The 12,660-nt window shown below is 41.5% G+C and overlaps 1 protein-coding gene across 1 annotated transcript; it reads left to right on the plus strand.

Annotated features, from left to right (window-relative positions):
* Positions 1-372: 372 nt before the first annotated feature.
* snx33 (sorting nexin 33) lies at positions 373-11,923 on the plus strand. The gene is made up of 2 exons (XM_084672655.1): positions 373-2,833; positions 8,838-11,923. Exons 1-2 carry the CDS (start codon positions 1,402-1,404, stop codon positions 9,089-9,091), a joined length of 1,686 nt encoding a protein of 561 aa, XP_084528781.1. The 5' UTR covers positions 373-1,401; the 3' UTR covers positions 9,092-11,923.
* The last annotated feature ends 737 nt before the right edge of the window (positions 11,924-12,660 follow it).

Raw genomic sequence — 12,660 nt, forward strand, 5'->3', positions numbered from 1 at the left:
CCAAATAATGTTGACTCTTGAGATATTCTTCTCATCTTTACTCCTTGTAACCTACATGAGAAACAAAATATAGCCTATTAATGTTAACGTTTTGATTAACCTTTTGGGTAAATATGCTCCAGATGGCGTCATCGGCTAATGACTTAATCAAATAGAATGCTGTGTAGAGGTTATTACAATAATACCTTGTTCTTATCAGTTTCAGGTATATTAAAATAATATAAATAATTCTGCCATACTATTCTTTTTTTATCAGCAGCATCTTTAAATTATTTTAATTAATAAAAAAGACACCATCGTCACTGCCTTCACACATTTTTATTGTTTCACGTGTTGGGGGCGCTGTAGAGCATATTTCTTGAAATGCAAAGAATGGATAAAGGACCTCACGGAAAAATAACTTTCCTCGATTGTCCATGTTTAACGTCATGGAAATGCTTAGTCTTATTCCTTGCAGAACGGAAGAGAGTGGCTAGGACTTGCCTGCGATGTGCTTCGTTGTCAGTCAGTTTTTTTGTTGTTGGCTACTCCCTTCTTTTTTTCTAAGGTATCAAGATGAAGATGTGCGAGAACCTGTTTAACACGGAAAATGGAGCAAGTTTCCAAAGGAATGTGGAGCATAACTGAACTAGCACAAGGATAGCCTAACTACTCCTCCCTCTCAGCGTTTGCATTTGAAGCACCTTGTTATGGAATATTATATTTTGAGATCTCAAGATCATGTCTGTAGGATGTACGGCAAATCTGTTTGGGAATATTAGATTACGCAATGGTAGCTCGAATCCCGTGGATTACAACGACCGTACAATCTGAATTGCTTGTCGATGAAAACCGATGTTTGTAGGCTATTCCTTGGACGAAAAAGTTTCCACACAGCATAAGAAGATCAATTATGTTTTCAAAAATCCAAGCTTTGTCATCAATCTATCCTAAATAACTGGAACAAAAGAAGTGATGCTTTATGAAATTATTGAACGTTATCAGTAGGATTCTGAAACTGATACGACCATTGTTGAGCTCGGTAACCGCAGTAGGCTATATGAAGTTATTTTATAGCAGCTGGAAGAAGACATTTTAGCTAAAACCTACAAATCTATCGCAAAATATGAAAAGCGTGTGTTTAAGGACATAATGGTTTACGAAATGCTACATTCTGTTTTATAAAAGGTCAGTACGAATATTTGAAGAGTACTGTAGCCTACTCTTTCAGTTTTGTTGTAATCTGACCCTTGTGGTGGTGTCATTTGAGCTTTAAATCATTAATTTGACAAAAACGTATGTCACACTTCAGAAAAGTGTTATGAGAGCATGCTGCCATTACATGAGCAGTAGCAGCATCATGATGATCTGAGTCAGGGTGCAATTTATGTGCAGATGCTTTTTCACAGGTTTTGAGTCAAAATGTCAGTGAAAGCCAAAGCCCTTTACACTTTCCAAAGCGAAAACAAAGAAGAGATCAGCATCCAGGAGAACGAACAGCTTGTTATATTTAACGAGCACTCTGTGGATGGTTGGCTACAAGGGGAGAACAGTCGAGGGGAGAAAGGTCTCTTTCCTGCCTCGTACGTGGAGATCGTCCGTCCTCGCTCCAACTCAAACCTGACCGACTGCTCCATAAGCCCAGCTGGTTCTCTAGGTAATGACTCCTCCTACTTCACCTCTGCCCCAAACACCCCATTTCACATGGAACAGAGGTACTATGATGACGAGGACGATGACTGGGACGACTGGGACGACAGCTCCACCGTGGTGGAAGACGACGACCCCAGGAGGGGAAGTGGGGCAAACGGACATTCTCATCAGAACCCGCACTCCAACAACCCCAATGTCCACTACCGTGCTAAACCTTACATGGAGAGGCAGGACAGTATTTCCAGCTCGCGGAAGGGCAGCATGGTGGGCAGGAACTTGAACCGGTTCTCAAGCTTTGTGCGCTCAGGGGTAGAGGCATTTGTATTGGGCGATGTCCCTATGATGGCCAAGATAGCTGAGTCATACACCATTGAGATGGGCCCCAAAGGGCCCCAGTGGAAAGAGAGCCCTCAGCCTTTCTCCTGTTCTGTGGAGGACCCTACCAAACAGACCAAGTTCAAAGGCATCAAGACCTATATATCTTACCGGGTCACCCCCAGCCATACAGGGCGACCCGTCTACCGCCGGTACAAGCACTTCGATTGGCTATACAACCGTCTGCTGCATAAGTTCACCGTCATCTCTGTGCCTCACTTGCCAGAGAAACAGGCCACAGGGCGTTTTGAGGAGGACTTCATCGAGAAGCGCAAAAGACGGTTGGTCATCTGGATGGACCACATGACCAGTCATCCTGTCCTTTCACAGTACGAGGGCTTGGAACACTTCCTCATGTGTGCTGATGACAAGCAGTGGAAGCTGGGCAAGCGGCGGGCGGAGAAAGATGAGATGGTGGGTGCCCACTTCATGCTGACCTTTCAGATTCCTAACGAGCACCAGGATCTACAGGACGTGGAGGAGCGAGTGGATACCTTCAAGTCCTTTGCTAGGAAGATGGATGAAAGCGTCATGCAGCTGACCCACGTCGCCTCAGAACTGGTTCGAAAACATCTTGGTGGCTTCAGGAAAGAGTTTCAGCGCCTGGGAAGTGCGTTCCAGTCCATCAGCCAGGCGTTCATGCTTGACCCTCCACACAGCTCGGAGGCCCTCAACAATGCCATTTCACACACAGGCCGCACTTATGAGAACATTGGGGAGATGTTTGCAGAGCAACCCAAGTATGACCTGTTCCTCATGCTGGACAGACTGTCACTCTACCAAGGCCTGCTTGCAAATTTCCCAGACATAATTCATCTGCAAAAAGGTAATGTGCCCTAGTCAAATTGCTAGTCCTTTTTAGTTTAGGCTGTAGTTACTCTTAAAAAAAACATCCTCCACCTTCATTGTTATCATGGAGGATTGTAAATTTAATTGAACTCAAAGCAGACAGCTTCCATCACTTCAGTAGTTTGGTCTTGTGTGCATGGTGATACTTGGATCTTGGATGAAATGAAAAAGTCCACACCACTGCTTCCTCTTGTCCACACTGTGAGGGAGAATTTCCATCTCCTCAATTAGCCTGGTCCAAGATAAAAAGCAAAGAAATATGAAACTTACAAACAGGGTAGCCTATGCCCAAAGTTGAAATTAACTCACAAATATCAAACTGTGGTTAAATACCAATAGGGCCCCATAAGTTGCAACTGAAATTAAACCATCAAACAAGTCTAAATAGTCATATAATGACACAGTATTTTCCACTGCATGACTGTATTTAGATTCATTTGTTAGTTTAATTTCAGTTGCAACTTATCTCTATTGGTTTCATTAGGCCTATACCTGGTAAATACAATTAAGTGCTTAAATGTGCTGGTCTGAATGGGATTGAAGTCTGATGGAAACTTCTGCTTTACACAAAGCTGATTTTCACAATAACATCTGATTTTACAGGATACCTGAACTTGTTGTCCTATACTGCATTAGACTTCACTCAGAAAAGTGTATCACATTTTCTAGTGCTACGAACTTATATAAAAGCCTATACCTGTTCCCAGCATCTGGTAGGACTATCCTGCAATATGTTTTTATGGAAGTTTCAAGTACTCTGAAGTCAAGGCACAGGAATGTACTGGTCTGGCACATGCAATGCTGCTATATCTGCTTAGTCAGGAATCTTCTAGCATGCAAGCAGGCACCTGCATAATGTGAAGTAACTTGAAAACTTCAGTAATTCCCAACCGGTCCGCCAGGGTAATGCAAGTGGGCCACCAAACCAGTGAAAACTAAAATATGAAAAATGTATAAATATCAAAAATATGTCCACAAAGTGCAAAAGGCATTAGACACATGTATTAATGTGTTTGCAAGTTCTGCATATAAATTGAGAAATGTAGCAGGCTCTATGTGAAATACCAAATGTATGCTTAATGCATGTCTCTTACATAGGTTGTATGCCTAAATGAAAGCTCTTCTGAGTTGTGGCACTGTACAGTATTGAACGGTCTGATTTTTCTATTGTTGAAATGCTAAAAGTGTTTAGCGGTAGTCCACAACTCCATATCAAAGCTGCATGCTTGATCTCAGATCAAACTGCTGTCAGGTGCTGTGTGTCCCGGAGGGAAAGGAGGGGCTAACTCAATCAAGATTGTTCACATTTCTTTTGCATTAGTTGTTTGCGTAGTAGGTTCACATTTGCAGGCCACACCCAACTGCAAAAAACAGAGAACACTGGTTCTCTACTGCAGTTTGAGATGAGAATTTGATGGGTCATTACGCTTTCTTTGTTAGTTTTTAATCCATGAACAAAACCGTGACCCCCTCTCCATTTCTCAGTCACTGCTCACTTACTAAGGACTATACTTTCAGTCTGTCAGTCCTTTTCTTTCCCCCTCCCCACTTCTGTGACTATCCTGTGTATCCAGTTGTGCCAAATTGCAAGCTTTTCAATGGTGTAGCTGACTAAAGTGGTGATAATAAGAGATGGTTGTGTGTGAGTGAGTCGAAACCCCAGTTTGATCCCTGGGGGTGGGTGGTTGAAGGAGGAAGTGATACTGACTAGCGACGTCATGACATCTGTGACTGTAGTACCATTGACATCAGATACTAAAGTTCGGCTCAGCTGCCTCCTTCCTGCATCTCTCCGGCCCCCCGTAACACCACTGCTGACATGTGCACATGCATTGCACTCCTGCTTCAGTTCACCCATGGGCATCATGATGGCATTACCATCAGCCTTGGAGCTGGAATCAGTGCAAGCTGTTAGGCTGCTACCAGACAGAAGGCATGTCAATTGTTGTCGTCAAACACTGCCTTCATGTTGATTGGTGCTCTAATACTGATCATTGATACTCTACCTCTTTAGCCTACATGTAACTGAACAAAAGCTTGTCAGTCTTAAATAAGTGGTTTGTTCATTTTGAAATGGCGGTAAAGCTAACCTAGACTGACCTCATGTTGTAGACATTTTATCTTGACTGTGCTGAAATGTACCCACTGCGTCAACGATGGCAATAACACCAGTTGATGATAAGACTAAAAGGCTGTTTGCTTATTGCTGCAGCTGAGGTTTATAAGCTACGACGGAGAGCTTCACTTGATGTGATACATGTTCCTCAGAATGAAATCCAGCTGTGACAACATACCAGACACACAGACTTGAGATTCAGCACGCATGTAGGCTACACATTTTATCTCTCGTCTGACTCCTCTCACTGTGTACTGACTACCACCACCGTCTGAACTCTGATATTGTTGTATGTGTGAACTTGTGGAACATCTGGGTGTGGTGGGGTGAGCTCAGTACGGCACTTATAAAGCAGGGCTGGGTAGGACAGGCTCCAGAGAGACTATTTTTCTACAACAGTTTTCTCGTACCTAACCACCTTCTCACTGTCATTCTTTTGTCAACTCCCTTTTCTGTTTCTTTCTCATGTCCCCTAACCCGGAGTTGTTGCTTTACCTTTTAGGGATGTACCTTTTAGGGATTTACCTTTTAGGGATGTACCTTTTAGGGATTTACCTTTTAGGTCTAGTTTTCTTTCACTATCCCACTGGTTGGTCTGTCAGGGCAGGCTGTCTGTATGGTTTCAATTCTAAAGGAATAGATCAAGTCTGGTCCATACAATGACTTGAGCATTTTGAGCTGGGCCAGATCTGATCCTTTAGTTGGACCTTGATCAAAGCATGAAAACAGATCTGATCCTTTAGTTGGACCTTGATCAAAGCATGAAAACAGACAGATGTGACCATGAGGACTGAGTCTGACATTAGAGTAATACTGACTCTGATTGGTGTTACTGAAACAGTTTCATCATGTCTTGTATTTTGTCTATGTTCTTCAACGCTGCGTTTTAATTCTAATAACAACTGCCAAAATAAGCCATTTCCGACAAAACACTTTTAACAGATCCTGAATTGCCCGTCGCTTTCCTTGGTATGACTAATGCAGTGAGTTAACATGTAGGCCTAATTGCATTAACACTTAAATTAAGTCCCAAACATTTGTGAATCTGTTTACTAATTAAAACTATCATGTGGTTGCAAATAGCTGTACTTTGTTCCTCTTCACTCGTTTCCTTCAGTGAGGGAAACTACCCTCTCTGAAGTCCAAACAGAGAAACACGACTGGAGATAGCAAAACTGAATCGCCCGCACATTCTGTTTGAGCACATCTAGTTGGCCTATTATGTTCACAGCCAGATCGAGGGTCACTGAGACTTTACTGTGCTCTTTCTGCCTTTTCTGCTCTCTTCCTTTATTTATTCAACTCCCAACTTTAAACTCTAGGTTATGGTGTTTTTTCTTTCTTATAATCTATCTCAACCAAACCTTAGCACATTTCACTCAGATTTCTATTGCCACAGCATTCAAGCCAACTGGACGACACTCAGGATCTCTTCTCACTTGGTCTCTCCCAGCATATGTGCCTTTTTAAATGGATTTTAAACCATTGATTATGAGGTTGGCTGTCCAGAGAAATGTGCTTCTAGCAGAAACAGCCTTGCGCCCAAATTAAAGCTTTGTGGTCCTTTGCAGCCAGTGGATGCATTCATTTAGGTGGGTGTAGGTGTACTTCTATGGGCACATATGAAGCCCTCTGTGACATTGCTTTCATCAAGCCTGAATATGCTACTAATGACATACAAAAAGTCATACGGAACAGTGTTGATGGTTTGCTGACATGTTTGTGTTTTAGCATGCATCGGAGGAGAAGCTGCATTAATCATTTGGTATGAACATGTGTTTAGTGGGGATTGCTATGTTGCTGGTTGGTGCACATAAACCTAGCATTGAGCTGCACAACTTACAGACAGCAGGACAAAGGAAGAAAAGATTAGTTCTAGGAAGGATCATCCACCTATGTGTTGTCATGACAGCAAATTCCTTAGAGTGCAGTAGATTGTGGGTAACCATAGTATTGCTTTGGTTTGGCATTCATGAAGACCTTAAATACTATCAAATTGAAGCTGACTGTCTGCCCGTCAACCTCCCAGTGTATCAATACCAAGCCCAAAGTAGTGGAGCACAGAGCCAAAGGAAAAAGTGGGTCACTGTCCAGATACTGTACTTTACTTTGTGTCAAATACATCTAGTTCTTACAGAATATCAGATAACACATTTTTCATCCCAAAAAGCTTGTGAAGATCTACACCTTATTCATGTTCAAGTATCTTTTGTTTGTTATGGCTGAAGACGTATTTGATATTACCTAATTGCTCTGAAAGTGCAAAGTCAATGAAAGGAATAGTATAGCCTTTTGCAGGCACTGATAAAGGACACAGCATGCTAAATAGCTTTTGTTTGGGTCTTTAGACAAGGCTCCCAGAAATGGCCTTGTCGCTCCTTCTATTTTCCTCTGTGAGAGGAAAATAGAAGGACAAAGACCCAACTTATGGCTATGCAGGCATAATAAAACAGAATAATAACAGTTTATCCATGATACAAGAAACATAATTAATAGATTTCTCTCCTGGACATAACCAAGGGTTATCTGCTTATGAACTTAATATTGCAAGGTATAGATCAAACGTTGTTTATTATATTCAGAACCTTTCAGACCGTATAGAAATAATAGAATATAATAGAATAATAGAAGTAATCACTATCTTTAATTGTTGCTAACTGATCAATGGTTTAAGGACAGACCTCTTCATGGCATGAAGAAATCTGGAAATGGTGATTCAGCTCTCCTACCCATCTCATCTCCCGTCCCCTTAAGGCAGCCCCTTTGTCCGCTTCTCTCCTTTCTGGTAATGCACATTCTCCCCTCATGTGGAAAACAATACATCAATGTAGGTCAACTAAACACTACAGACTGTTTAACATGGCTTCCACTGTCACAACAGGGAAGTGCCCTAGATGCCTGTTTAACATTCAAATGAGCGAATCTTAATGTGGCTTTTCGGACAGAAACCAGTATCTAGATTCAAGTTGAGGCACAATCTCATGAAATGCAGTCTGGCCACTTGCCACCCTGTTGCTGCTGTGTTCCATGCTTACTGAGTGATGTCATCACAGGGAGGGCTGAATGTGGCAACAGCTTGATCTCAGCAGTAGTGAGGACTTTAGTGTGCCTCCATAGCTTTGCTAAGATCACATCATTTCTTGTTTTCTTTTTCCTCCTGTGCATTTGCTTGCTGCTCAGGTTCTGTTGTCTAGTGATCCTTGATGAATGACTATGTTGCAATTAAGGTGCCTTACAAAACGTTTGTTAAAGTTTTCCAGGTCTCCATAAACCCATACATGTCTAGTTCCAGTATAAGATTCACAAGCAGATTCCATGATTCCAATTAGGATTAAAAATGTACATTTACATTTAGCAGACGCATTTATCCAGAGTGACTTACAGTAAGTACAGGGACATTCCCCCCGAAGCAAGTAGGGTGAAGGGCCTTGCCCAAGGACACAATGTCATTTGGCATGGCCGGGAATCAAACCAGCGACCTTCTGATTACTAGTCCGATTCCCTAACCGCTCAGCCATCTGACTCTGTTGAAGAGCACCTTTACACTGGACTAATACAGACGGATTGTTTGGCTCGTGGTGGATGAGGCCATCTCTGAGCCCTGCTTCATTTGGGGTTTGCTGGAACCTAAAGAACATACCTTCTGTTGTCAAAGTGACGATCTCTATGTGCCAACCTCAATTTGATGTTCAATCACACATCACATTACGTAGATAATGTGCTTTCCCTCTACTGCTATGTGATAGAGGTCACTTGTTTACTAAGCTTGGAAGTTCTTAGTGCACTGCACTTGCATGGGAGGAGACCTCCAGTGTAACTTCCCTAGCTAGACACTCATCATTACTGACGTGCTCCTGTCCTGCAGGTGCGTTTGCCAAGGTGAAGGAGAGCCAAAGGATGAGTGATGAAGGGAAGATGGAGCAGGATGAGGCGGATGGTGTTCGCAAGCGCTGCCGAACAGTGGGGTTTGCTCTGCAAGCTGAGATGAACCACTTCCATCGGCGCCGGGAAGTGGACTTCAAGGAAATGATGCAGGCCTACCTCAAAGAGCAGATTGCCTTCTATCAGCGTGTGGGCCAGCAGCTGGAACGCACCCTGCACATGTACGACACCCTGTAGAGCAACATGTAGGACACCCTGTAGAGCTGAAGGTCGTGTCTCTGTCCGTCTGGTTAACAGTGACAGCCCTGTCCAAATAGCATTCATGCTTTTCTAACCAGCCTTGGAAACCTGGGAATTGGGTTTTGGAAAAGGTTGAACAATGCAATTACAACACAATGGTATCATTTTTGAAGAGGTTTACAGCTAATAACTATAAATTCTTACCCTAACCCTATTTTACTTGTTAGAGGCAAAGTGTGAGTTTCATGCCAGATGTGAGAGATTTGGTATCCCAGATGGATAATGCCTCCCAGACATAGAACATGTAGCTTGTTTTTGCATACATTTCCAGGGAGTGTCATCATGTTATGCAAATGTTCTGTTTAAGGCATTTAGAAGAATCTTTATAGGCTCCAGTTAGCATTAGCCCTCCAAACTTTGAACCAGTTATTTAAACCAGCAACATCTTCACAAAACCCACATTATGACTGTCTTTCAGGCCTTGGGTCACATTTTCTTATACAAAAGCACTGGCCAAACGTAACAAATAGATGGAGTAAATTATTTACTTGTGATGTTTAATTCTGTCACATCAGGAAGTACGTGACTATGTGCATTGAATAACCTGCAGTTTGATTTAAATCAAGTGCTTGGTCACACTATGAACACTTGAATCTCAAGATATGGGTGAAGTGGGCTTTTCAGGGACAAGTGGATGTAAATGTGAGTTGTGATTTACTAACATTTCAACTACATTTCTCATATTCCACATCCACTTTAACCTACAAAACACAATGCCCATAATCCACTCGTGTAATAACTTAGTTATATCATGCTGTACTTTGTAATTTCATAGCAGTTCTATATAACTTATTACCACAGGTTTTACAATATAGTTGCTTGGTGTAAGGCTTTATAATGTGTTCTGCTATAGTAATACATGAAACACCTAAAAGCCACAACACGAGCTGTGTTCAAAAAGAGGATCTGGTATGTTAGCCCCATGCAGTGTGATGATCGAGCAATATGTGGAAACATGGTGTCTCTTGGCAAGGACCAGTTGAAATACAAACATGATGCTTGAAGAGAACAACTAAGGGCTCAGCTAATTGGATGATGTAACCTTACTGTCTTTGTCCTCAAGTTCAAATCCTAGACAAGCCAGAATTATGCCTGTTGAAGGTTAGTGGGTTCCAAGCAATTTAGGAGCTTCAGGTTAATTAGTAGGGCTGTCAACTACTTCAATTTGAAGGCAAGGTGAAGCATTTGACTGCGGATCAAGAGCTTGCAGGCCCACCTGTGTGTTGCTGTTGGACCTGAATGTTGCTTTATAACACGGGCTTAGCAGCAGGCCACCCTGAAACTCCCCCTACCTTCTCAAAATGATACTACAGTCTAGCTGCGTGTTCTTCAACCTGAAGCTACCAAGTGAAAACTTTAATAATGGGCTCGTACAAGGAATACATTTGAGACAAGCATGTCAGTTTTGGTGTCGGTAAAAACATTTAAAGGTGTGTAGTGGTTTGGTTACCTTTGACAGCCATAATAATTACAATATAATGTTCTTTGTGTGGTTTTAGTTTAAGAAGTGCCTTATGAAACCAAGGCATGTTAGTGTGTGTGTGTTCAAGACTTCATCTGATTCTTCTTTTTTGAAGAGAGATGGAGCCCTGAATATCCTGTTCTTTAGTTTGCACAGTTCTTTAACTGGTGGACCTGTGTGTGTGTATCAGAGAGAACAAATGATATGCATACCGGGGAACATGTACAGTATTCTGTAGATTGGTCCAAATTAAACCAGTCTGTTAAATACCTAATACTGATTCCAAACAAATGATTGTCCAAATATATAATATACTGATTGGTTTTTATCAAAGTAAACATTATATAGGAATGTGTGGAGTTATTTTCAGGTTTATATGAACCAGTAAGGGGTAGCCACAACCTAAGACAGCTCCACATTCAACTTATTTCATGTATTGCGCAACAGTTCAAGTCATTTTTCTCTACCAGGTTTGTGATTATTTAACTAGTTATTTTCTTTAGTGCTGTTAAGCATTATTATTAGTATTAAGCAAAGTGTTCTTAGACTACAGAATGTGTCCTGTCTGAACCTGTGCATTGCTTTTAAATGATCAGCTCTTATTTCCAGTTATACAGATATTGTAGTTAAAACAATCCAAAAAAACAATGATAGATGGAAGTGCATTAATTATATGTTTCAAATGCATTCATTCTGTGTAGAATAACAGTCCCACCTGCCAAGCCACTCCCTGTCTGCTCTGGGACGGGTCGTCATGGTTCAGATTTCAATCCAGGTGGGTGACTGCATTCCAGGTGTTGAATCTCTTTAAATCTTTTTTTTTGTCTTTTCTTTTTTTCTGTTGTCTCTTTTTGCACAGTTGTGTTGCTCTAAGACCAAAGTAAACCCATTACTTTCCACTGGAATTTTTTTAATTTGTTTTTATGCTGAAGGGTCTTAATTGTTTATTGTTAACTCCCTTGAGTCTTAAGAAAGTTTTTTTTTTCTCATTTGCTATTTTAATGCAAATGTAGGATTTAAAAAAAACACTTTGCAATGGGAGACGAGAAGGATTTTCTTTGATGACTGCAAAACACGTTGTCTTTTTTACGACAACCACTGGCAGCCTGATAATAAAGACATTCCTTAAATGTTGACAGTAATTTAGTGTTTGGTGAGGGGTTGCACACATGATTTAATCTTGAAGAGGATGTGTGAAATGGGGGCTGATATATGAAGTGTTTATCAGAGGAAGAGGACTAGTGTTAGGGTTGGAGGCTCTACATTTTAATAAAAGAAATTATAATGATGTTTTGTTCATTTCTGCAGCAGTGTGTCGGGTGTATTTCTTTATTTTTACCAAAAAATATTCTCTGTAAAAGTGTCCTATCAATGAATGAATGGGTTCAACTTTGCAAGATGCAGACCCATTCACACACAGCAATTTTGAAAGTGGGTGTCCTAATACTTCTGATACCTAAAAAACCAGAAGTATATGCAGCTGACTGTCTAGCCGTTACAAGTCTGCAGAGCTTTGAGATGTACCAGCAGTTTTCTATAAAAGCACTGCATGCTGGGAAGTGCATAGAAACTGCACTGGAGGCCAAGCTGCTTTAGGTATTTCAAAAGAATTGCCTGGGGAACCTACAAACCTTTAATCTAGTCCACTTACTGAGAGTTGGCTGGGAAATACAAACAGGCCCTAATGTAGGCTTAATATAACTAAATAATAAGTACCCTTTGTTGTAAACCAATATGAACACCATGATTGTACATGAGCATCAACCTACACACACACACAACACACACACACACACACAGGGACCCTAGTTAAAGCCATCCCACCCACATTTGACCACAGACCTACGCCTCTGAGATAATATAATAAACAAACAGCAATGGGAAGCTGTCCTGACAGATGCTCTTAAGATATGGTCATGCATGTCATGATCTGCACCAGCGTCTTGCAGAACCACAACAGATGGTCATGACCCTGACACAGGACGCTTGTTTAACTCCTCTTCCACCAACACCACTGTAGTGTCCCACACCTTGACCCACACCT

Source organism: Hypomesus nipponensis, chromosome 14 (assembly GCF_054491055.1).
Source record: "Hypomesus nipponensis isolate SF chromosome 14, ASM5449105v1, whole genome shotgun sequence".
Taxonomy (NCBI): domain Eukaryota; kingdom Metazoa; phylum Chordata; class Actinopteri; order Osmeriformes; family Osmeridae; genus Hypomesus; species Hypomesus nipponensis.

What these genes read in the sequence shown, in the direction of transcription:
- snx33 (XM_084672655.1), top strand. Translation starts at nt 1,402, where the DNA reads ATGTCAGTGAAAGCCAAAGCCCTTTACACTTTCCAAAGCGAAAACAAA. An exon ending in CATAATTCATCTGCAAAAAG is followed by an intron (nt 2,834 to 8,837) that starts GTAATGTGCCCT and finishes CCTGTCCTGCAG; the next exon opens with GTGCGTTTGCCAAGGTGAAG.